Here is a 24,462-nt window from a genome sequence, read left to right as displayed (position 1 = left end):
ACTTTTTAATGTTCTTTTTGAACATACTATATTTAGATCACTTTATATTTCAACAAATTTAAATAAGAAATTATTAAAGAAAATAATAATTACTTAAACTGTAACAATCTTCATTCATTTTTTTTGTTTAGTATGTTGCCCATATAATGACATTGAAGTTAGTAAGTACCTCTATTACAATAAGAGAAAACAAAAATATTCCAGAAATACTAAAAATTCAGATAATTGGCCTGGGCACCCAAGTATCTCAGCGACCAGGAGCACAAGCACTTAAGTAAGTTTAAAAAAAACTTTTTTTTCCTTTTGTGTGTCAGATGGTGTTTTTGTATTTGAATTTGTTTTGTTATGAAGCCATATGAGGAATTCACCATTTATTTATCCCCTCTTGTTCCTTCACAAATATTTTTTGGATAGTGAATGTTTAGTTTATCAAGTTGATACTGTGAAGGCTAGCATAGGAACAATAAATTTCTGTTTTCAAGAAGCTTATGCTGTAGCTGTTAAGAGAGGATAACTAAAAAGTTAATAATTTAGAACTAAATAACAGAGAGCTCATAGGTGAGAAGGTGTTGCAAATCCTTATAGTTAATGGCTATGTCAGCTCAGTTGCAGAAGAGAATCACTTGGTCTAGGAGAAGTGGGGCTTCGGCTATCTGAGTAGAAAGGGCTAGGAGAAGCTTTTGATAGTATTCTGGGTGGCATGAAATAGGGAGAAGAGTTGCCTGAGTGAAGTGTAGCTTATATTCATGTAGCAGCGATCAGAACTCCCTCAGTGTTTGGGAGTTGGCCAAGGTGGGCTTCTCATGTGGATGCGAAGGGGTTAAGAGCAAACAATCAAAATAAAACCCCAGATTGTATGGGTAATTAAATGCCAGGCCAAGGAGTTTGTGCTTTATCTCTTGGTAATGGGTGTGGTACTGGCTCTGAAAGAACTTTTTTAAAAGGGAAATTTATATTTTAAGCCATTACGTTTTATAGCATCTTACTTATATACCTTTTTTTTTTCTTCACTGGATTATAGGGTGGAAGCAAAATTAGAACACTGGTATATAACAGGTCTGAGACAGCAGGGTATTGTACCATCACTTGTGGCTTCCATTGGTGATACTACATCATCCTTGCTTAAAATTGAGTTTGAAACCAATCCAGAGAATAGTACCGCTGACCAGACTCTGATTGTTCAGTCTCAACCTGTGGAGGTCATCTATGATGCTGTAAGTGCAAGGAGACAGTCTTTATCAAACCTGTTTTATACTTCTGACATAGGGTTTTCTTATTTTTACTCTTTCATATTTAACACTTATTAGCTAAGTTTACTACTTTTTCTTGTTTTAAAAGCAGTACATGGTTAGCAGTGAATTTTACCTTTTCATATGCTACCGTTTTTTCCTACTATGTTAATCTATGCTTATGTTAAAGTAAAAATAATCTAAAATACTATTCAAAAAGTCTGTGTTTATTGTACCATCTTCTCTCAGATAGTTATACGTGGACTTCCTGTTCCAGTTCGGTTTTGCTTTTTCCCTTTCCCCATATATCTGGACCAATTCAAATTGCTTTAGGAGTAATTAAAAGAATTTTAAATACTGTTCACATGAGAAAAAAGCATTGGCACTTAGATGTTATTGAAAATGCTGGCTCAAGTTTCTGTCTGTGGTTGCATGTTTTATTCAGAGGCTCTTAACTCATCTCAGGCTAGTGATTAGGATCACTACCCATTGCATCACTTGTAAGTTGGCCCTATGCTCTTGTTGAATTCTCTGATTTTTTTTTAACTTTCTAGTTTAGAAGTGTATTTACAGTGAGGATGGGAGGCATTATATTAAGACTGCGGACTCATTGTATTCTCTGATTTTTAAAAAATTTAAGTTGTGGTAACATACATATAATTGACGATCTTGGCAATTTTTAAGTGTATAACTTAGTAGTAATGTCCATTGTTAGATCAGTATGACACTTTAGAACATACTTAAGGTCATCTTAATGATACGTATACATTTGTTGACTTTCTAGTTAGCTTACTTGTGCTATTCCCTTTTTTAGTTAGTTTTTTTTTTTTTTTTTTTTTCCCTTTAAACTCCAGATAGAAATGCAATATGGCAGAGTATCTTTGGAGATATCCTCTAAGTTCAGAGCCACAGTTGTTTTAAATTAAACTGAAATTTTAAAATTTACAATATGGAAAGCACTGTGTATAATAGCTTGCTTATATTTTAAATTATTTTACAGAAAACCATCAATGCAGTGGTTGAATTCTTTCAATCAAATAGAGGATTAGATCTTGAGCAAATAACATCAGCTACATTAATGAAGCTGGAAGAAATTAAAGAGAGAACAGCTACAGGTAAAGAATTTATCTACATAAAAACATCAGCTACATTCAAAATGTCGTCTTTTCTAATGTAAATATCATATTTAAAAGTGTAGGCTGTTTTTTTCTTTTTGTAAATTCCATGAAGTTGCATCATGTACGTGAGTTACCCAAAGTCAAATATACCTGCTAGACTGAATGAGAAAAAGATGGGGCACAGATGATTCTGTCATTACCTTTAAGAACCTGTGCCTCACAGTGAAACTGAGAGGGAAAACATCCCTGCACTTTAGTTCTTAAGAAATAGTTCATCATTCTGTGTACTGCGTGTGAAACTGGTTCTAAAGATACATACTTTTGTACAGCATGGTCTTTAAACTCAAGCCACTACTTTCTGTGGTTACTTAACTAAAGAAATGATGTATTATTCACTCTGGATAAAATACTAGCTATGATGGGTTTACTGTATAGTGTGATGGTAAGATTGTTTGCCATCGACCATATGGAGTTTCACCTTACATACTCTAATATGTGAGAACTGGCACTCCTCCATAATACTTTTCAAGTGATGCTTGTTTTATTGTTAATAATATGATTACATATTTCAACTTGAGCATGTAGTCTTTCATTTCTTTTAGGACTTACACATATTATTGAAACTCGAAAAGTCCTTGATTTAAGGATAAATCTGAAGCCTTCTTATCTAATACTTCCACAGACTGGTTTCCATCATGAAAAGTCAGACCTTCTCATTTTAGATTTTGGTACATTTCAGGTAGGTGTATATCCATTTCTTTCTGCCCATTTTTTGCTCAGGTTGGAAGCTAGCTGTCTGATAGTTGGCTGTTTTTCCCCTCAGAGTTTACTGAAATTAGACTTATTTCTTCTTAGCATTTTGTCAAGCCTAGCTTAGACTGAGTATTTAATATGTACTTTATGGCTATTAAATAAAAAGAAAGCCCGTAAAATTTTCTGTAATGGTAGATGATTTGATCTTGAGGAGTGGATTACTGCTGTATTTTTCTAATTGGACAGAGGTACTCCTAGTTTCCAGGCACTACTAGATTTCCGGAGTTTAATTACACAGTGTTATTTGCTTATTTACATATTTGATAGTAGGAAATTATGCAGGTAAGCCACTATCAGCAATTAAGTAGTGAAAGGGAACTCTAAGGTTTTGGGTGTTGAACCCATTAGAAATATAAGCATCTGAGAAAGAGTGGAGATTTCAAAAAAAAAAGTCCAGAATTGATCTTTGCTTCCTTTGGGGAGAGGGAAAAGGAGGTAGAGATTGGAGCTGAATTCTAATGGCCTAATTATTTCTGGTGATGTAATGTGAAGAAGGAGGAACAAAAACCTGCGATGTGTTGGTGAAGATGTTTGGGTAGGTAGTAGGGGTACTGAGCTGTAAGAGGCAGTAACTGCTGAGAGCCAGGAAGAGTTGAATGTCCAGACAGGTTATTTGAGGTACACAACTGTGTAACTGACCTTCTAATAAATGCAAATATGCTGACCACCTATTATCTAAACATATTAAAGCTGTATACTGAAGTACTATATTCCTAATAAAATATTTGCAAATAATTGTCAGAAAATTAAGCAAAATGTGAATTCTTTAAAGACACTATTTTCATTTTAGTTATGTTTTAAGAAGACACAACAAAAGTATGTATATACTTTTCTGTTAAGAAAATTGAGGGTTTTTTTGTCCCTTTTAGCTTAACAGTAAAGATCAAGGTTTGCAGAAGACTAGTAATTCATCTCTGGAAGAAATAATGGATAAAGCATATGACAAATTTGATGTTGAAATAAAAAGTGTGCAGTTACTCTTTGCAAAAGCAGGTAAGCTATTGCTCAATTTTTAGGAAGGATCTTAAAATTATGTTGAGTAGCTTAGGTAAATATATGTCTATGTGTGCATGTATATCAACACTGACAATATTTTTAACACATATCTTCTTGGTCACTTAAGAAAACTAAGTAGGAGCCCATCAGTACAAATCATTGCCACAGATATAAATAGAGATAAACTTTTGCCTATTCATTTTCAGGTACTTAGCACCATTTGGATCTAAGTCCAGTCATTGCCTTTTTTTTTTTTTTTTTTTTTTTTTTTTTTGTGATTTGGCGCTGAAACTACCCAGAACACGAGCATAAAAGTTGCCATTGGCTTATGTTTTTCTGTCTTCGTGCTTTTGGGATGTCTCAATGTTGTATTCCTTTGGTGCTTTATTTTAAAATATTTTAACTCTATTAGCCTAGTCTTTATTTTAGTAGTATCACATCTTATACTTTTGTGGCTACTGACAAGTACGGATATAGTTTTAAAACCCTAAAGGTAATTAATTACAAACACCAAAAGCTGTGGTGTTTTCTACTGCTTAGGTAAAGATAGCTGGTTCTCCATACTTCTTTAGTTTCTTGAAGCAGTAAATAATTGCTAAATATCCTTGAATGTATCACTTTGTGGTAGGTCATTGGAAGAAAGAACATAATCTCTGTGTGCAGAGTGTATACTCTAGTAGGAATGGAGAGATTTATTAAAACATAAATGCACTTAGTTTTTATGTATTATGAGCCTATTAATTCCTTGAGGGGAAGTACTTTTACAGAGATCATTAAAACGGCCTTTTCTTTTGTGTGTACTTAATAATAATTGAGTTATAAGTGATAAAATACATTTAGTTAAGATAATTGGAAATTCTGTCTTTGGGACCTTTTATTTGGTGAAAAGTTATACTTTTTTTATCAGAAAATCTTGCTTGATAAAACTCATTTTTGTTTCAGAATTATGTGCTAAACTAGTGTAATTTCTCTAAGGAATTCCAGAAAACTTTTTTCCCTGTGTTATTTTCTATTTTTTTCCCTTTTTCACTGCAACCACCTACCTTGATCACTAATTCTGGAATCAAGGCAAAAAATTCCTAGCTTTTTTCCCTATTGGCTTTAAAATGCAAGACGTTTTATAAACATTTTCCAAATAAATATTTACAATTATTTTTATATCACAGTCTTTGACTTCTTTCCATCTTTATTTTTTGTTTTTGTATCATTACTTATTTTAATCAATTGTCAGCCATTTGATTGCTCTGTTCCCCCATCACATATGCACTAATGCTCATAAACATATTTATATATAAAACTGTTTCTTTCCCACTGATTTTTTCCTTTATGTTTTTATTCCCCACAGTAGACTGTACTTCATCAGTATTTGTGAGTTCCTTTATAGCCTTTAAACAGATAAGCCAGATTGATAGCCTAGAAATGACAGACCTAGGATGAGGGTAAAGGATATCAAATGATGTTAGTTAGAGTAGGCAAATGAAAGAACAAATCCTGAAATAGCATGTCATTAATAACCCTCACTTTTAGAGAATGGGTGAATTTTAATTATTTTATTTAATATTAATTGTATAATCATTTATTATAGCAAATTATTTTAGCATTCATACAGCAGTAGTAATTCACTGAGAATTATTTAGTAATTTAAGTGAATACAGATGCCCATTTATTATGAAGTGTTACTTCTAACTACAAAACATTTTAAATTAAGTGGTCACATTATTAGCTGTCAATCTTACTTTAAACATATAGGTTACATAACTTGTATGCTGAAAGAAGTAAAAATTGGTATTTGTTGAATATGTTTGCTAACTTTTCTAATAAGTTAGAGTAATTTTCTACAGAATATCTGATTAACAGTTGTTTAATTTAAAAAAATTTTTAAAGAGGAAAACTGGAAAAAGTGTCGATTTCAGCATCCATCAACTATGCATATATTACAACCCATGGATATTCATGTTGAGTTGGCCAAGGCAATGGTAGAAAAAGACGTTAGAATGGCCAGGTAATGTATGAGTTTCCTTTATATTATAAAGTTAACAAGGTGAAATATATCTGTATCAGTTACTGGATTTCAGGAAAGCAAAACTAGATTTCTGGGGGACAGAAAAAAAGATTATCATATAGCACAAACATGCTTTTAAGAAAATATTTATATGGGGTGCCTGGGTGGCTCAGTTGGTTAAGTGGCTGACTTTGACTCAGGTCATTATCTCATGGTTCATGGGTTTGAACCCTGATTCGGGCTCTATGCTGACAGATCGGACCCTGGAGCCTGCTTTGGATTCTGTGTCTTGCTCTCTCTCTGCCCCTTTCCCACTCACGGTCTGTCTCTGTCTCTCTCAAAAATAAATATTAAAAATATATATATTTGTTTGAATTATATATCACCTCTCTTATTTTAGAAGTGTTTGGACCTTCACATTGTGTAAAAGTTGGTTATCTGTTGTTGAGTGGATCAAACCCATGGTTTAATATCAGTAATATAAAGTTTTCAAAAATTAGCGATGTGGATGGAGCAGAGTATAAGTCAGTCAGAGAAAGACAAATACCGTATGATTTCATTCAGATGTGGAATTTAAGAAACAAAACAGAAAAACATAGAGATAGGCAAACTAGAAAACTGATTCTTAACTAAAGAGAACAAACTGAGAGATGCCAGAAGGGAGATGGGCAGGAATATGGGTTACATTGGTGATGGGTATTATATAGGGCACTTGTTGTGGTGAACACTGGGTGTTGTATGTAAGTGATAAATCACTAAATTCTATTCCTGAAACTAATACTACACTGTATGTTAACTAATGGAATTTAAATAAAAACTTGAAAGTAGAAGAAAAAATTAGAGGCTCTTAATGATTATGAAACCATGTAAAATCATGAGAATAATTCAAGGGAGTGAAAGTAGAAACTGAATTTTGAATTTAAGTAGATAATTATGAAATATTTATGCTGCCTTCTTAAAAACAGCCTTATGGAAATATTATTGGTGTTCAATAAGCTACATCTATTTAAAGTATACAATTTGACATATAGATATACAGATATACAGATATAGATATATCTATGAAACCATCATCACGTCAAGATAATGAACACATTCATCATCTTCCAGAGTCCTTGTATACTTTTATACTCTTGACCTTTAAACAATGTGAGCGTTAGGGGCACCAGCCCCCACCCCAACCCTACCCTCCCTCATTTGAAAATCTATGTATAACTTTTGACTCCTGCTAAATTTAACTACTAAAAGCCTCCCTTTAGCCAGAAGCCTTACCAATAATATGAACAGTTGATTAACACATATTTTGCATATGTATTATATACTGTACTCTGTTTTTACCAAAAAGTAAGCTGGAGAAAAGAAAATGTTATGAAGAAAATCATAAGGGAGAGAAAATACAGTTACGGTAATATACTGTAATTTTGAAAAAAAATCTGCGTATAAGTGGACCACAGAGTTCAAACGCAAGTTGTTCAAGGGTCAGCTGTTTTACCTCCCTCCCATCCTTACCTGCTAACTCCTCTCCCTTCAATCCTCAGATAACATTGATTTTCTTTCTAACACTATAGATTTGTTAGAATTTTCTGGAATTTTCTACAAATACAGTCATACAGTTTCAGTTTTTTTGTGTGTGGCTGGTTTCATTCAGCATAATTAATTTGAGATTCGTTCATGTTGTGTGTATCATTAGTTCGTTGATACTTTTTATCAGGTGGAAGTTAAACCAACCATGCGTTACTAGATAAACCTCATTTGGTAGTGATACATTATTCTTTTAAAATACTGTTGGATGTGTTTTGCTAAAATTTTGTTATGAAGTTATACATCTCTATTTATGAGGGATGGTTGTGCTTTTATTATTTTGGAATCAAAGTATCAGGGTATTGTTGGCCTTATGAAGTGAGTTTGTTGGAGGAAGTTGCATAGAATTATTTCTTCTTTGTTTCGTAGAATTCACTAGTGAAGCTATCTGGGCCTGCGTTTTCTTATGGGGGTGAGGGTTTTTGACTACAAATTCAGTTTATCTCATAGATGGAGTGATCTTGGGTAGTTTGTCTTTCAGGGAAGGAATTTGTCCATCTTAGTTTTTGAGTGTATTGTCACAGGATTGTTCATAATATTTTTGTGTTGCCTTTTTAATACATGTAGAATTTGTAGTGATGCTATCTCTCTCCCTCCTGGTGTTAGTGGTTTGTACCTTTTCTCTTTTTTCCTGATTAGTTTATAAGTTTTGTTGACCATCTGAAAGAATCAGCTTTTGGCATCGATTATTTTCTCTATTGTCCTTCTGGTTTTTGTTTTTGTTTGTTTTTTCCCACTGATTTCCATTCTTGTGTTTATTATTGCTTTTTTCCCCTTCTGCTTCCTTTGGGTTTCATTTACTTTACTTTCCTCATTCTTTTTTTTTTTTTTTTAATGTTTATTTATTTTTGAGAGAGGGAGACGCAGCGTGTGAGCAGGGGAGGGGCAGAGAGAGAGGGAGACAGAATCTGAAGCAGGTTCCAGCCTTTGAGCTGTCAGCGCAGAGCCCGATGTGGGACTCAAATTCATGAACCGCGAGATCATAACCTGAGCTGAAGTCAATGCTTAACCAACTGAGCCACCCAAGTGCTCCTACTTCTCTTATTCTTTAAGGTGGAAATGGAAAACATTGATTTAAAACCTTTCTTCTTTTCTAATATAGGCATTTAATGTTACAAATTTCTCTTGAAACACTTTTACTGGACCCTTCACATTTTGAAACTCTTAAGTGACTAAGCTGGAGTATTCCTAGGTCTTCCCTCATTTGTTTTTCATCTTTCATCTTTCTTTTGTTGACTGATTTCCAGTGCCTTTTAAACCATTGCTTCATTTACTTTGTCTAACTTTGTAGTTATTCTAGGTGAGAAGGTAGTCCAGTCCCTCTATTTGAGATACTTTTAGTTTTATGTACTGTTTCACAGATGATAAAGAAGCATCTTACATATTTATGATGCTTTCAGCTTACAGAGTACTTTTGCAGAAAGTTCAGCATTTTGAGATAGCAACAGCCAACTGGCTTCTTTTGAACATTAGTGGCTTGTGCATTATATAGAAAATCATTCTTCATATAGTGGTTAGGCATCTGTCCACTTGAGCTGTTCACAGCTTAGTTAGCAAGTCAAAGATAAACAGTAACCAAAAAGAACTTCCTGAGCAGCAAACAGCTGCCACAAAGCTATTAGACAAATAAACCTAGGCCTTTATGCTGAGTAAGGAAGCAGTGTAGAAGCAGGTGCCGAAAAGTAGGCAACTAATGAAAGCACAGCAGTGATTCACCAGTGAGTAAAACAGATGTCCTCAGGGTGCTTTTATTTTAATCAGACATAAAATAAGCAAGTATATATATGATATGTCAGGGCTGACAAGTACTAGAAAAGGAAGTAAAGCAAGGCAGGGCAATAGGGAGTGATGGAGTAGATACTCTTAGATTTATGTAATGCAAAATCTTTGATGCCAGGAAGTAGAGTATGTATAGTGGTTTTAAAAATTACATAATTGTGTTTGAAAATATGTTCATAAAAATTAGTTACCGTGAAAATGTTTGGCTGCTTAAGACGGATATATTGAAATTATCTGAAAACCTGGTTTATACAGAATTTCTCATTCTCTGACAGTGTTGACTAAATGAGGCATTGATTAGATTAAAACATGTGCAAAGTCATTTTGACTCCACAGTGTAGTCTCTTCTCCAATCCATTCTCCACTCCATAATAGAAAGAAGCTGGACCTTAAAACCTTACAGTTGAATTGTATTTTTAGATTGAAAGTATCTGGGGGACTTCCTTTGATGCATGTGAGAATTTCTGACCAGAAGATGAAAGATGTACTGTGTTTGATTGACAGTATACCCTTGCCACAGAAATCCTCTGAACAGTCTCCAGAGAGACAGGTAACTGGATATAATAAAAATGGTGAATCTTTACATTTGTGTATATGGTGAGTTTTTCCATCTTTCTCTGTGCTAATTTGTTTTTGAATATTTTTTAGGACCGGTTTCATTTATTTGATACACTCCTAAAGTTTAATGTTGTCGATTCTGTTCAAGAGTGCATATGGCATTGAATAGATAAAAGTTGAAGCCTATTTTCACTGCAGTTTAGAGTGGTGATAAAAAGTCTGTGCTGGGCATGGAGCCTACTTAAGATTGTCTTTCTGTGTCCCTCCCCTGCTCACACACGCTCTCTCAAAAATAAATAAATAAATCGATAGATAGATAAATAAATCTTCTTTAAAATGTTGCAAAATAGAATTTGTACATAATTTTATTACCCATTAAACTTAAAAATTCTAGATAACTTTATTTGGAATTGACATTTACAACATAAAATATATGTTAGATTTCCACTTTGAAATGAAATTTTAGCCAACTAATGTTGTTATCATTCTCTAGGAATCTGTAATACAGATGAACCGTTAATATTGTCATAGCAAATAAATGACACACTATGATAGACTTATCTACTAGAGTAGTAAATAGTCTGCCCTTGTAAATACAGGTGGTAGTCTTAATAATTAGTAAACACTAGCTAGTTGATTGCATAATGTGCTTTGTTGGAAGATTTGTGTCTTATGTGTGTATGTGTCTTTCCATCTCTCTCTCTCTGCTCTATAATTTTTCAGTATTTTTCTCATTTATGTACATTTGATCCTGTTAAATCAGTATGTTAAACTTTTTTGGGGTACCTGGGTGACTTAGTCAATTAAGCATCTGACTTTGGCTCAGGTCATAATCTCACTGTTGAGTTTGAGCCCCACGTTGGACTCACTGCTGTCAGCGCAGAGCCCGCTTCAGTTTCTCTCTCCCCCTCTCTGTCTGCCCCTCCCCTGCTTGTGCTTGCTCTCTCTCTCTCAAAAATAAACAAATATTGAAAAAAAATTAAAAAAATGTTTTGTATTTGACAGGTATCCTCAATTCCTGTTATTTCAGATAGGACAAAAGACCTACTTAGTACTTCACTGTTGCTGGATGGAGTAGAATCAGGTAAGGAAACTAAATGTTTTTTATTAAACCAAACCTATACATTTGTATATAGAGATAAAATTTTCAGAAAACAAAGGAATTTAGAAAGTGTTACAACAATTCACTGGTTTTAGTTCTGGCTGTGCTACTAACCAACAGTGTCATTTTGAGTCACCTTTTTTTAAGCCCAAGTTTCTTCATTTGAATGATAGGATTTTTGTGATAGACAGTGCTTAAGATTCTATATAAGATTTTTTTTTTTTTGGCCCCAATTTCTACCTGATCTTTTTTCCTAGCTCTAGCCTAACTGATCTTGTTTAATTTTGAAGTAGAGTATAAGCGTCATGAGGACAAGGATCATGTCTGCCCTCTTTACCTTGGTGCCCTTGGTGGCTGATACAGACTGATATATGATGGGTGATGCCCAGTAATTATTTATTGAATATTGAATGAGTGAACTAAAGTGAAAAACAGAGCTTTTGAAGAAAAACATAGTAGGGTGGTTTGGTCTTTATGTATGATTATCATATATCAGGTTGAGTCACTTTGTGGGACTTATAAGATTGGACATATATTCTGATTCTGAATATGAAGATTATATCTCATAAATGAGTTTTACCTTTGAGAGATTTAAGTTTGAGTGTTTTATGCAGTTTTCTGTGGACATTCTCTCAAGTCAAATGAATGTCTTCTTTAGAGTCTGATGATGAATATTTTGATGCTGAAGATGGAGAGACACAGACTGGTAAAAGTTTGAGAGGTTCAGAACTAAAAAAAGCTGCAGAAGCCCCAAATGAGGAACTCATTAATCTTTTACTGAAGTTTGAAATTAAAGAGGTATGTATATTTTTTTCATCCATTAATAAATATATTGCTATTATCACTATCCTTAAAGTATTTCATGCTAGATCTGAACATAAAATATATTAAAATTTTGGTACTCTGTCTTCCCTCCTTCCCAACACACACACACAGACACACACACGCACATGCATGGTTCCAGGAAAATGAAATGTTATTTTGTAAATAGTGATATAAGAATGATCTATACCATATTTAATCTCTTCTGGAAAAGCTCAAAGATTCCTAAGTGGGATTTTCTTTTCCATAGAAAATTTCTATGACATGTTTACATTAATTTTTTTTACTTTTAAGCTAAATAATATTGCTCATTGTGATGTTTATAATTTGAAAAAGTGTAAACAACCTAGATTTTTAGCATGTCTTTACAGCCATTAAAAGTCATGTAATAAAACATTGACATGGAAAGATGTTCACAAAATATCATTATTTTGGAACAAAAATAGATTAAAATACTGAGGACATTATGATTCTATTTAGAAATTGTACATACACGTAATTTTTTTCTTTGATCATACTTGATCGTGTTCATCTCTGTGTGGAGGAATTATAATTTCTTATTTTTGCCTGTTTGCTTTTCCCTATATTCTAAATATACTTAATAGTAAATATGCATTTCTTTAATAATAAAACACAGAGGTATAAAAAGATGTTTCTTATTGACTGCTTTTTATCCCAATGTGAGGTGATGTCCTAAAATATAAAGTCAGAAATACCAGATTTTAATTGTGTATATAAATCCCTCTAAGTATTACTGGTATTTGTTAAAGTTTTCAATTAGCAATAATCGCGCCTCGGATAAACCTCATTGGCTACGATACTGCCACTGCGCAAAGCTTGGTATTTGTTTAAAAGAAATATATGTCATTTATCTTTAGCCTTCTTTGCTCCCTTTTTTTCATATACCCATCTAAAATACCAAAAATCCCTTGACTCTAACTTGAGAATACATTCAAATGATTGGTCTTCTCTTCTATTGCTACTGCACTGTTCAAGTCACCATATTCCCTGGACTAGTGCAGTAGCCTCATAATTCTTTCTCTGCTTCTGTAAGGTACTCTGTTCTCCACACGATAACCAGAGTGATCCTTTTATTTTTTAATTTTTATTTATTTTTATTTTAGAGAGAGAGTGCAGGCAGGGAAGAGGGGCAGAAGGAGAGAGAGTGAGAGAGCGAGAGAGCGAGAGAGAGAGAGAATCTCAAGCAGTCTCCAAGTGCGGAGCCAGATGCGGAGCTTGTTTCCATGTCCCTGAGATCATGACCTTAGCTGAAATCAAGAGTCAGAAGCTCAACTCACTGAGCCACCCAGAGTGCCTCCAGAGTGATCTTTTTAAAGTGAAAGATCAGGGATGCCTGGGTGGCTCAGTCAGTTAAGCAACCAACTTTGGCTCACGACTCATGGGTTTGAGCCTGCCTTGGGGCTCTGTCTCCCTCTCTCTCTGCCCCTCCCCTGCTCATTCTCTCTTTCTCAAAAATAAGTAAACATTAAAAAAAGTGAAAGATGATGTCATGTCTTTGCTCACAACTGTCCCCTGGCTTCTCTATTGATTAAAGGGCTAAGTCATTCCCATGGCCTACAACACCTTGCTATATAGCATATAGGTCACCCCATGTGACTTTAGATTCATTTTCAGTTCTCTTCTGCCTTGCTTACTCTGCTCCAGCCATATTTCATTCATCCCTTCAATAAATATTCATCAAGTGCCATCATGAAGTGCATTGTTTAACATACTGCAGTTACAGCAGCGAACGCAAAGTTCTTGCCTTATGGAACTTACACTTGGCTTTTGTTCTTCCTTATGTATACCAGAGCACATTCTTTGTGCTTGCTGGGGTTTCTTTCTGCCTGGAACACTGTTTTTCTATATGACTTGATTCTTTATTTCCATTAGATATTTGCTCAAGTGCTATCTTATTGGGAAGGTCTGATCACCCACTACGAGATAGCAGCCCTGACTTTTCCCCACTCTTCCTCTTGTCCATCGGGACAAGAACCTTGTGTGTTCTGGTCAGTTCGATGTCCCTAGTTGCTGGGACGGCCTCATACATGGTAGATGATGCGCAATAAGTATTTTGTTGAATATTGAATGAATGAACTGAAATTATCAACAATCAGCATCATCTAAGAAAAAATAATGCTGTTAGAAATATTTTTCTCAAGTTGATATTTTTGTCATTCTGAAGTTTTAAATGTTGCTGTACTGAAATATATTAAATTTTTTCTTTATATCTTAGTATTTGCGTATGTTTAGAAAATTCTATTAACAAAAATATTTACCCACAATTTAATATATTATTTTATGTTTTTATTGCTTTCATTTAAATCATTTATTTATTTGAAATTTACTTTTGTGTAACAACTCTGCACTGAGTATCGTACTATAGTCTCTTATTGTTTCTACTCTTTAGTTGACACCCCTGTTTTTTCTTAAATGTGTAATGATACCACTGCCAATAATATTAATTTTTGCTTTTATTCATCATTTATGTTGTTCTGTTATTATTGCTGCCTAACAGGGTATCCTAAAACATAGTAGTTCAAAACAACTGTTTAATTTTGCTCAGAGTATTATGGGTTAGGAATTGTGGAAGGACCCAGATTGGTAATTTTTGTGTATAGTTTTTCATGTGGTGCAGTCATATTTTTTGGAGCTACAGTGACCTGAAGTCTCAGAGGGTCTCAGAAGTGCCTCACTCATGAGGCTGGCTCTTGCCACTGGCTGGTGGCTGGGAGCTCAGGTGGGACTGTTGACTGAAATACCAACTCATAGCCTCCTGAGCATGGCAGTTTCAGGGTAGTTGAACTTTTTACATGCCAATTAGCTTCCCCTCAGTGTGCATTCCCAGGTGAAACATTTATGGGCTTTTTTTTTTTTTTTTTAATCATTGGCAGTCATTAAAGTGTGGCTTCTGTAGTCTGTTGATTGAAATGCAAAGATAGTGGACAAAGCTCTCCATCTCTTGATGGAGTACCAAAGTACTGTTATGTTTTAAAAATTGTCACATATGTGTTTTGATTTTGATTGGCTAAATATACTGGCTGTTATATCCAGAATAAATTTAAACAGTACTGTAGTAGTAAATAGCTAGACTGTCCTACTTTTTACTTTAATGGAAATGCCTTTTTTTTTTTAAATCAACAAACATGATTTTTGTTTTGAGATAGAGGTTTAAGAAAATCATATTAAGTAAGAATGCATATATTCCTGTTTAAAAAAAGGAAATTTAAAAAGTAAATCAATAATTGATGTAAAATTTTATCATGATTTTTATATAGATGTAGTTTTATTCTGAATAATAGAATTTAAGGTATAATTTCCAATCAAAGTAAACAATTTTATGGTATTAGAGAAGTATGAGCTATTGTTCTCATGATAAAATGTATGAAGAAAAATTTTGTTTTTTAAACATGATTCAGAATATTTATCATGCTTTTAATGGGTGTCTTGATTCTTTTAGGTTGTTTTGGAATTTACTAAACAACAGAAAGAAGAAGATACAATTCTAGTATTTAATGTTACTCATTTGGGAACAGAGGCTACATTGAGAACTTTTGATTTAACTGTGGTATCTTATTTAAAGAAAATCAGCTTGGATTACCATGAAATTCAAGGTAACAGCCACACAAATAGAAATAATGGTTAATAGTAAATATAGTCTCACTTTGAGTATTTGAGACACTTTTGTGTATATAACAGTATTTTTAAATAAATAATAGCTAGCACTGTTCTAAGGATTTTACAAATAATAACTCATTTAATTCTCATAGCAATGTTATCTCCAATTTACATAAAAGGAAACTAAGCTGTAAATCGGTTATATAATTTAACCAAGATCACACTGCTGGTTAGTCGCTGAACCATGTTTAAACCCTGGAAGTCTGGCCCTAGGGTCTGTATTCTTAACTTCTGTGATCTACTACTGCCTCAGAGAGTCCATATAAATCTCCATTGTATAAGGAATATTCTTCCCATTTTACAAAGAAAGTTTAAATAAAGGGATTAAGTGGCTTATTCAAGACCATGCATCTTATGAATGGCAAAACCTAGAATTTATCTCTGATCTTATAACTTTAAGTTCTTGTTCTTTGTATTGAATAGTGTTTACATATCAGAAGCTCAGTAGGTTATAAAAATTAGAATGGGGCATAAAATTCATTCTTTTAGAAGCTCTTATCGTTTGTTTACTTCAGTGTACAGTTTATGTGCTCAGTAATATTTGAGGAATGATTGGGTGAATCTACATTTTATATTTGACTAGTATTTTAGCCAAATATAAAGTCCTATTTTTGTTATTTTTTAATAGATGAAATTAAAACACACCTCGGTTTAGAGGAAAAATGTTTTATATGTTAGTAATGTTCTGTAAACATGGTGTTAAGATGGAATTTACTTTCTTGAGGGGGAGAATGTAAAAAATTTGCTAGGCTATTTTTTTCCTTTAGGGAAGGTTATGACCTTTAAGGTGAAGGGAAATTTCTAAGATTATTTAGAAGGAGCAGGACTTATAGAACTGAAAATAATAAAAGATGGATAAAATGGTGCATAAGTCACTTCTCCTTCCACAGCTTTTTGACACACTTCCTTGGTATATCTACCTCAGGATATAAAGGACATCTGGTAGTATATCTGTAGTTTTTTAATTAAAAGAAATTTGGCAATTCCCCTCCCTTACAACGTACTTTAATTTTCTATGTAAAATAAGCCTTCTCTCCTACCATAAACAGAGAAAAATTACTTGTTTCTTTAATATGAATGAAATATTTGCTCTTTGAATTTTATAGCTCAATAGGATATTACATATTTTTATAGTTCATTCTTACAATATAGTTGAGAAAGCTGAAGTTAAATAGCTTTTGGTAAGAGTTGAGATGAACTAGAATTCATTTCTTAATTTGTAAGCATTCTACTGCCATACAAATGCACATATGTCCTTAAAAATATCTAGAGAAATATTTATTATTTTTGAATATAGATGTAAAATCAAATAAAAATAAATATGCATGTTTTTAAGTAGGTTGGATGCTAAAGGTAAGATAAGTATTTGGATTGGTCTATTTATACACCAGTGATATTAATATTAAATAATCATAAAAATATGTGCAGGTAGGCTTTTAAAGCTTAAGTAATATATTTTTTTTAAGAAAATGATCTAGAAAATTCCAAGCTTAGGGGTGCCTGGCTGGCTCACTTGGTTAAGTGTCTGACTTTTGATTTGGGCTTAGGTCATGATTTAACGGTTTGTGAGATTGAGCTCCAAGTTGGGCTCTGTGCTGACAGCACGGTACCTATTAGGGATTCTCTCTCTCCCTCTTTCTGTGCCTCCCCCACTTGCGCTCATGTGGGGGAGTGCACTAAATAAATGAATAAATGAATAAATAAGTAAGTAAATAAATAAATAAAATTCCAGTCTTAAAAAGAACAATTTATTTGAAACACTTTTCTTCTTTTTCTTTAATCTAGGATCCAAAAAGAAGCCCCTTCACTTGATTAGCTCTTCTGATAAACCTGGATTAGATCTCTTAAAAGTAGAATATATTAAGGTAAGGGCCATAGAATGTTTACATATTTATTGTATACTCTAAATTGTCCTCTGGAAGGAAAAAGATGACAGCAGATTACTAAATTCTCTAGATGTGTGTCATAGATTTTAATCATAAGAATATCCATTTTTCCTCTTTTCATTTATACACTTTCTCTTTTACTTAAGTAGAAGAATAGGACCAGTAAAAAGACACCCAACTCGGGGTGCCTGGGTGGCTTAGTCAGTTAAGCATCCAACTTCAGCTCAGGTCATGATCTCACAGTTTGTGGGTTTGAGCCCTGCCTTGGGCTCTGTGCTGACAGCTCAGAGCCTGGAGCCTGCTTCTGATTCTGTGTCTCCCTCTCTCTCTGCCCCTTCCCCTGCCCATGCTCTGTCTCTCTCTCTCTCTCTGCAAAAATTAATAAACTTAAAAAAAATTTTTTTTAAAAAAGAAAAAGACACCAAACTCCCTATCCCCAAAGATGGAAGCTTGGGATGAAGTAGCATAAACTTGTACCTCTTGGGACATATTTACCTACCTAAGTTCATTGTAAATGTAGGTGACATTTGGCTGAGTATCCTATATCACAAGGGATAGAGTCAAATTTGATTGGGTTCAGAAGAAAACTACCAGGATTAGGAAGGGATTCAAAAAGATATCGTATGAGAAATGCTGAAGGAAGTAAAGAGTATTTAGCTTTATTCAAGATTAGTTGATTTGTTTAATCATTTAACAAGCATTTATTGAATGCCTTTGTCAGGTTCTGTTAGGCACTTGGGATACAGAGATGAAAAACATGCCCTGTTTTCAAGGAACTTATGGACTAGTAGGCAGACAGACAAGTTAGATAACAATTAAAATATAATGTGATTGATTCTCTCATAAAGAACATAAGACTCTGTGGCATCAGGGAGGCAGAGAAGCTAGTCTAGGCAGAAGTCTTCTCACAAGATGAAAAACTGAATTTCCTATGGATGTGCCCAAGAGACAGAACTTGAACCAATAGATAATTGTGTTGGGAGGTAGAATTTTGACTCAGTACCAAGGCCTAATTAAATCACAAGTTCTCTGAAGATTAAATTTCTAAGAAAATGAGGTTTCTTTCAGTGGAGATAACCTAAAATAGTCTTCCAAAGATATAAAGGGATAGATTAAGTGATGGATGGACTAGATGACCTTTAAACCTTACAGCTTTCAGAGTTTATAATTCTGGTCTCTAGTTGTAGTTTCCTAGAAGTACATGTTGCCATGTTTTTCATATTTGAAGAGGAGAACAAAATTGCATGATTATAATAAATAACTTGGATGTCACTTTAAAACAATGACAGTAAAATTAAATATATACAAAATTATAGTTCTGAATAAATGTAAAAAATAAACTAGAGATCATAAATAAGTTATTTACTTTGGTCTTAAATCTTTTTTCAGAACTTCTATTCTTTTTTTTTAGGCTGATAAGAATGGACCTAGTTTTCAAACTACGTTTGAAAAAACTGAGCAAACACTTAAGGTAAGAAATTTTATTAAAAGGGTATATCTTATTTGAAAACAACTTATTGTGGAAGTCTTCAGTATCCTTTGAGGAATAATGACTGGGTCGGTAATTTGATGAAATAATCAAGAGTCAGTAAAAGTTATAAATCTCCTAGATACCGGGGCGCCTGGATGGCGCAGTCGGTAAGCGTCCGACTTCAGCCAGGTCACAATCTCGCGGTCCGTGAGTTCGAGCCCCGCGTCAGGCTCTGGGCTGATGGCTCGGAGCCTGGAGCCTGTTTCCGATTCTGTGTCTCCCTCTCTCTCTGCCCCTCCCCCGTTCATGCTCTGTCTCTCTCTGTCCCAAAAATAAATAAAAAACGTTGAAAAAAAAATTTAAAAAATAAAAAAATAAAATAAGTCTCCTAGATACCTACCATGTTCTGTGTTTGTCATTAATTATAATAGAGCTGGTGTTTTGACTTCCTGTAGCACATCCTAATTATTTCTAAAAACAGGGAATGCGATAGACAGTGGAACTTTGATTTATAAAGAACCAACAAGGTTTTCAACAAATTAAACTAGTTACTGTTGTTTAATGCAAACCTGAGAAAGTATGGGAAATACAAGAAGGTGTTGAGTACATCTGAAGCCATACTAAGGTAGTCACATGGAGGAAGAGGAGACGATGTAGTTGTGGATTATTTAAAAAAAAATTTTTTTTAATGTTTATTTATTTTTGAGATAGAGACACAGCATGAGCAGGGAAGGGGCAGAGAGAGAGGGAGACACAGAATGTGAAGCAGGCTCCAGGCTCTGAGCTGTCAGCACAGAGCCCGACGCGGGGCTCAAACTCACGAACTGTGAGATCATGACCTGAGCCCAAGTTGGACGCTCAACCGACTGAGCCACCCAGGCACCCCAATTGTGGATTATTTTAAAAAGAAAATCAGAGATAGGAATTTGAAGTTACACTTTTGAGAGATGGGAGAATTTGTGGAATATTGTGAACCTTCCTTTTTAAAAATTATTTATTTATTTACTTTTAATTTAAATTCAAGTTAACGTACAGTGTTGTCATGGCTTTAGGACTAGAACCCTAGTAATTCATCTCTTGCATATGACACCCAGTCCTCATCCCAACAAGTGCCCTTCTTGATGCCCATCACCCATTTAACCTATCCCCTACCTGCTTCCCCTCAACAATCCTCAGTTAATTCTCTGTATTTAAGAGTCTCTATGGTTTACCTCCCTCTGTGTTTTTATCTTACTTTTCCTACCCTTCCCCTATGTTCATCTGTTGTCTTTATCAAATTCCACATGAGTAAAATCATATATCTTTCTCTGACTTATTTTGCTTAGTATAATACCCTCTGTTTATATCCATGTTGTTGCACATGGCAAGATTTCATTCTTTTTTCATCACTGAGTAGTATTCCATTGTGTATGTATACCACATCTTCTTTATCCATTCATCAGTTGATGGACATTGGGTTCTTTCCATAATTTGACAATTGTTGATAGTGCTGCTGTAAACATTGGAGTGCATGTGCCCCTTCGAATCAGCATTTTTGTACCCTCTTGAGCCTTCCTTTTTATAATTTTTATATCCACTTAGTGCTTTGAGGCAATAAAAGGAAATTCTTTTATATAAGCAAAGATTTTTAAAGAATTTTAATTTGCTGTTAGAAAACCACATTATTACTGAAGCAATTTTTGTTGGTATCTTAGCTTTCTGGATTCATTGTTTTAAAAAATGTAACCCTTTTTTTCCCAAAAGTTTTATGTACATTCATATATACACACACATACACATTTATACACATACACATATACACATAGACATTTATACACATTCATATATATATATATATATATATATATTTAAATGATAGGAGCATTATTGTGGTTTTGGAAGATAATTTAGTAACTGAGAACTTACTTAATAATTGTACTTTTAAATCTCTGAATTTCACATTTGAAATCATTTCTCGACATAGTATTAACACATGGTGATTTTGGAGTTTCATGATCTAACTTTAAAGTTTTATGTAATCAAAATAAAAAGTCCATTGAAGATCCAAAAGTCCTATACGTGATGAGTATCAAGATGGCCATGACAAGCAGATTATAGGTTTCTTGTTAATTATATTTGGGAAACAGAATAATTACGTTACTCATGGGAACTCACAATGTGTGTGAGTATAATTTACTGTCCATATATTTCCTCTTTAAGGAGTCTGAGTCGTGAATCTTTATCTCCTCTCTGTTCCTTCTAAGCTATGGAAGCAGTGATGTAAATCTAGCTAGAAGCCTTTCAGTTCCATCATGGAAATTAAGGTTATAATTGGCCTGGAAAACTAACTTTCTTTTTAAAAAATTTCTAGGTGGCTTTTTCATCTTTAAATCTGTTGCTGCAAACACAAGCTCTTCTGTCTTCTATTAATTACCTGACAACCATTATCCCATCAGATGACCAAAGAAGTGATACCAAAGAAGTACAAATTTCAGCTGAAAAGCAACAAAAAAATTCAGGTGTGCAGAAAGGTATGAAAAACACTTATTGTTGTTAACAAGCATATTAGAATTCTAGAGGTAAATGGGAATCGTAGAGATCATCAAGTTCGGTCATTTGCATGCCATTTTCCCCACTTCTGTGCTTTTCTTCAAACAAAATCATATGTGAGTAACTGCTGTGTAAGGCAAATGTAACTAATACTGATGCTTTAAAAAAATACCTGTTTTTCTTCTTATTTTGGTGGTAGTGGTGAATGCTGTAGGTAGATAATAGGGAAGAAGACCTGTATTTACACTGAACTTTTCCTCCTTTCTCAGTGGCTCCTGAATGAGCTTCACAAAGGGTTAGTCTTCCCTTCCCATTTTACAAATAAGGTAGTAAGACCCAGAGACTTGGGGATAACAGTACAGGGATAGCATGTAGTTGGTTAAGAGCCCAGATTTTAAATCAGAAACAACTCAGTTCAAAATCCTGCCTCTGCTACTTAAATTATATGACTATAGGCACATTATTTAATTTCTCTCAGTTTCAGTGTCCTTATTTATTTTATGTTTTTTTTTTACTTGTACATTATGAAAGTAACATCTCAGTATGAGAAATACAAACTGTACAGAAGATGTAAAGCAAAAAGAGTATTTGAAATCTTTAAGAGCTTGAGAATTTTATAATTTTTTAAAACAGAAATATGGTTCACTTAATACAAGCAAGAAACCTTAATAGAGTTTGAATTACTCGAATCCCATGTGATAGAATGCTTTGTTTTATTTTTAGTGATTGTATCCTCTAAAGACAGGGACATTATTGACTTCAGACTATTTGCCAAGTTGAATGCTTTCTGTGTCATTGTTTGTGATGAGAAGAACAATATTGCTGAAATCAAGATTCAAGGTAAAAGTTCACATACTATTAAGAATTTTTTTAAAGAGAAGCTTTTTTTAATGGTGAAGAGTATACAAATGGAGGGCTCTGAGCTGTGAAAACTGGATAATTTTTTTATGACATAATTGAATTCTATATTTTCTTAGCTCTTTGGGATGTAGATCTTGGTTAGAATCTGACCATCAAATTGAATGACAATACTGGTGTTTTGAATCTCTCGGAGTTGTCTCAGAGGTGAAAAGGGATCCTAATGTCCATGTAGAGATGCTATCAATGGGCTGGGATGTGGGTCTGATTTTCAGGTCAAGGTCTATGAATATGCTTTATCTTGGTACAAATGCAAAAGAACCTTATGATGAAGAGAAAGCCTATCTATGAGTCCATTATGTTCTTTTAGGCAAAAGCTGCTGAAACTGATAAGACTCTGTTTTTACCAGCTCACTATGATCTGATAACAGTAAAGAATGTTTAATGAAATTCTTGAATAACTTAAAAATGAAAAAAATTAGTTTTTTTCTTTGGCCTTTCCAAGCTGACAATTACCTTTAGTCTACATTTGATTCATGAAACTTATAGCTTCCATATGAATGACTGGATATAAGATATAAAAGATTTCCTAAAATCCCAAGATAATCTGTTTGCTCTAGGTATAGTTTTTTTCAGAAGGTTGAAAATTCAGATAATTGATTTATAATGAATGTATTGGTTTCATTGTTTATAACACTGAAAATATATAACATTGCAACTAACTAATTTATCACTTGGGAGTTCAAGCATAGTTAGTTAAAAAAAAAAATCACCCCAGGGGCACCTGGGTGTCTCAGTCGGTTAAGCGACCGACTTCGGCTCAGGTCATGATCTCACAGTTCGTGAGTTTGAGCCCTGCGTCAGGCTCTGTGCTGACAGCTCAGAGCCTGGAGCCTGCTTCAGATTCTGTGTCTCCCCCACCTCTCTGCCCCTAGCATGCTTATGCTCTGTCTCTCTCTGTCTCTCAATAATAAATAAATGTTAAGTTTTTAAAAATCACCCCAAAATGAAATTATGCAATAAAAAGAAACATCTTGAGGTCTTCTTATGGTAGGTCTTTAGAAATTATAATAATATAATTTTTTTTTCCAGGCCTTGATTCTTCTCTTTGTCTTCAGTCAAGAAAACAGTCACTGTTTGCCAGACTGGAAAATATTATTGTCACAGATGTTGATCCTAAGACAGTTCATAAAAAAGTAGGTGTAGTAAATAGATAGCTAATATGTTTTGATAATTGAGTATGAGATTTTATTTTTAAATATATTTTAAGAAATATTAATGAAATATATTTTGATACACAAATGTTTGTTTCTCTAATGATTATAAATATAAGCCCTTTTGTTTGTTTGCTTGTTTGTTTGTTTGTTTATTTTTAGTCTCAACCGAGTTAACATACAGTGTAGTCTTGGGTTTAGGAGTAGAATCCAGTCATTTGTCACTTACATATAATACCCAGTGCTCATCCCAACAAATACCCTCCAAATATAAGCCCTTTTTTAAATGAGACTTTGTCATTACCCTCTTGAACAGAATACATTCTAATCTCTGCTTTTCAGGCTGTGTCAATAATGGGAAATGAAGTTTTTCATTTTAACTTGGATTTGTATCCTGATGCCACTGAGGGAGATTCCTATACTGACATGTCCAAAGTGGATGGTGTGGTATCACTGAATGTTGGCTGTATTCAGATTGTTTATCTTCATAAATTCCTCATGTCATTTCTGGTAAAAGTCACTATTTATATGTTGATTTTCAACTTAGAAATACTTAAGTCTGATAGTTTTGATTTCAGATCTTATAAATTTTGGATTTTAGGATGTACATTGTTTTGATTATAGATGGTATTTATATATTAAGATAGAGGTTAAAACCTGTCTTTAATAGTTGAAATCTGAGTCATTTAATCTGTCTAGAACTGGAATTATTTTTGCTAGAACATGAATTTTACTTGAAACCAAATTTTCAAGTAAAAAAATACTAAAAATATCCTCCGCCCCCGCCCCACTCTGTTCTTCAGCCATATAACATTAGCCCTTATCA

The 24,462-nt window shown here is 33.8% G+C and overlaps 1 protein-coding gene and 1 non-coding gene across 4 annotated transcripts in view; one reads left to right on the top strand and one right to left on the bottom strand.

Annotated features, from left to right (window-relative positions):
- Nucleotides 1-24,462, top strand: part of VPS13C (vacuolar protein sorting 13 homolog C) — a 211,164-nt gene that overhangs the window by 67,099 nt on the left and 119,603 nt on the right. For all 3 annotated transcript variants that reach the window (XR_007453840.1, XM_049613728.1, XM_049613729.1), the window contains exons 17-32: nt 132-274; nt 1,022-1,214; nt 2,230-2,344; nt 2,950-3,086; nt 4,030-4,153; nt 6,041-6,158; nt 9,939-10,068; nt 11,082-11,160; nt 11,837-11,976; nt 15,461-15,614; nt 17,464-17,543; nt 18,976-19,035; nt 21,386-21,545; nt 22,288-22,404; nt 23,515-23,618; nt 23,979-24,146. Coding sequence is in view for 2 of the 3 variants with exons in the window: in XM_049613728.1 (XP_049469685.1) it covers nt 132-274; nt 1,022-1,214; nt 2,230-2,344; nt 2,950-3,086; nt 4,030-4,153; nt 6,041-6,158; nt 9,939-10,068; nt 11,082-11,160; nt 11,837-11,976; nt 15,461-15,614; nt 17,464-17,543; nt 18,976-19,035; nt 21,386-21,545; nt 22,288-22,404; nt 23,515-23,618; nt 23,979-24,146 (2,022 nt within the window). In the remaining variant the exon portion in view is untranslated. The remainder of the gene's footprint in view (nt 1-131; nt 275-1,021; nt 1,215-2,229; nt 2,345-2,949; nt 3,087-4,029; nt 4,154-6,040; nt 6,159-9,938; nt 10,069-11,081; nt 11,161-11,836; nt 11,977-15,460; nt 15,615-17,463; nt 17,544-18,975; nt 19,036-21,385; nt 21,546-22,287; nt 22,405-23,514; nt 23,619-23,978; nt 24,147-24,462) is intronic.
- LOC125910665 (U4 spliceosomal RNA) lies at nt 12,692-12,838 on the bottom strand. The gene has a single exon (XR_007454144.1). It is a non-coding gene; the product is annotated as a U4 spliceosomal RNA (small nuclear RNA).

This window comes from Panthera uncia (genome assembly GCF_023721935.1).
Source record: "Panthera uncia isolate 11264 chromosome B3 unlocalized genomic scaffold, Puncia_PCG_1.0 HiC_scaffold_1, whole genome shotgun sequence".
Classification (NCBI taxonomy): Eukaryota; Metazoa; Chordata; class Mammalia; order Carnivora; family Felidae; genus Panthera; species Panthera uncia.
This window is presented reverse-complemented; position numbering and strand designations above follow the sequence as displayed.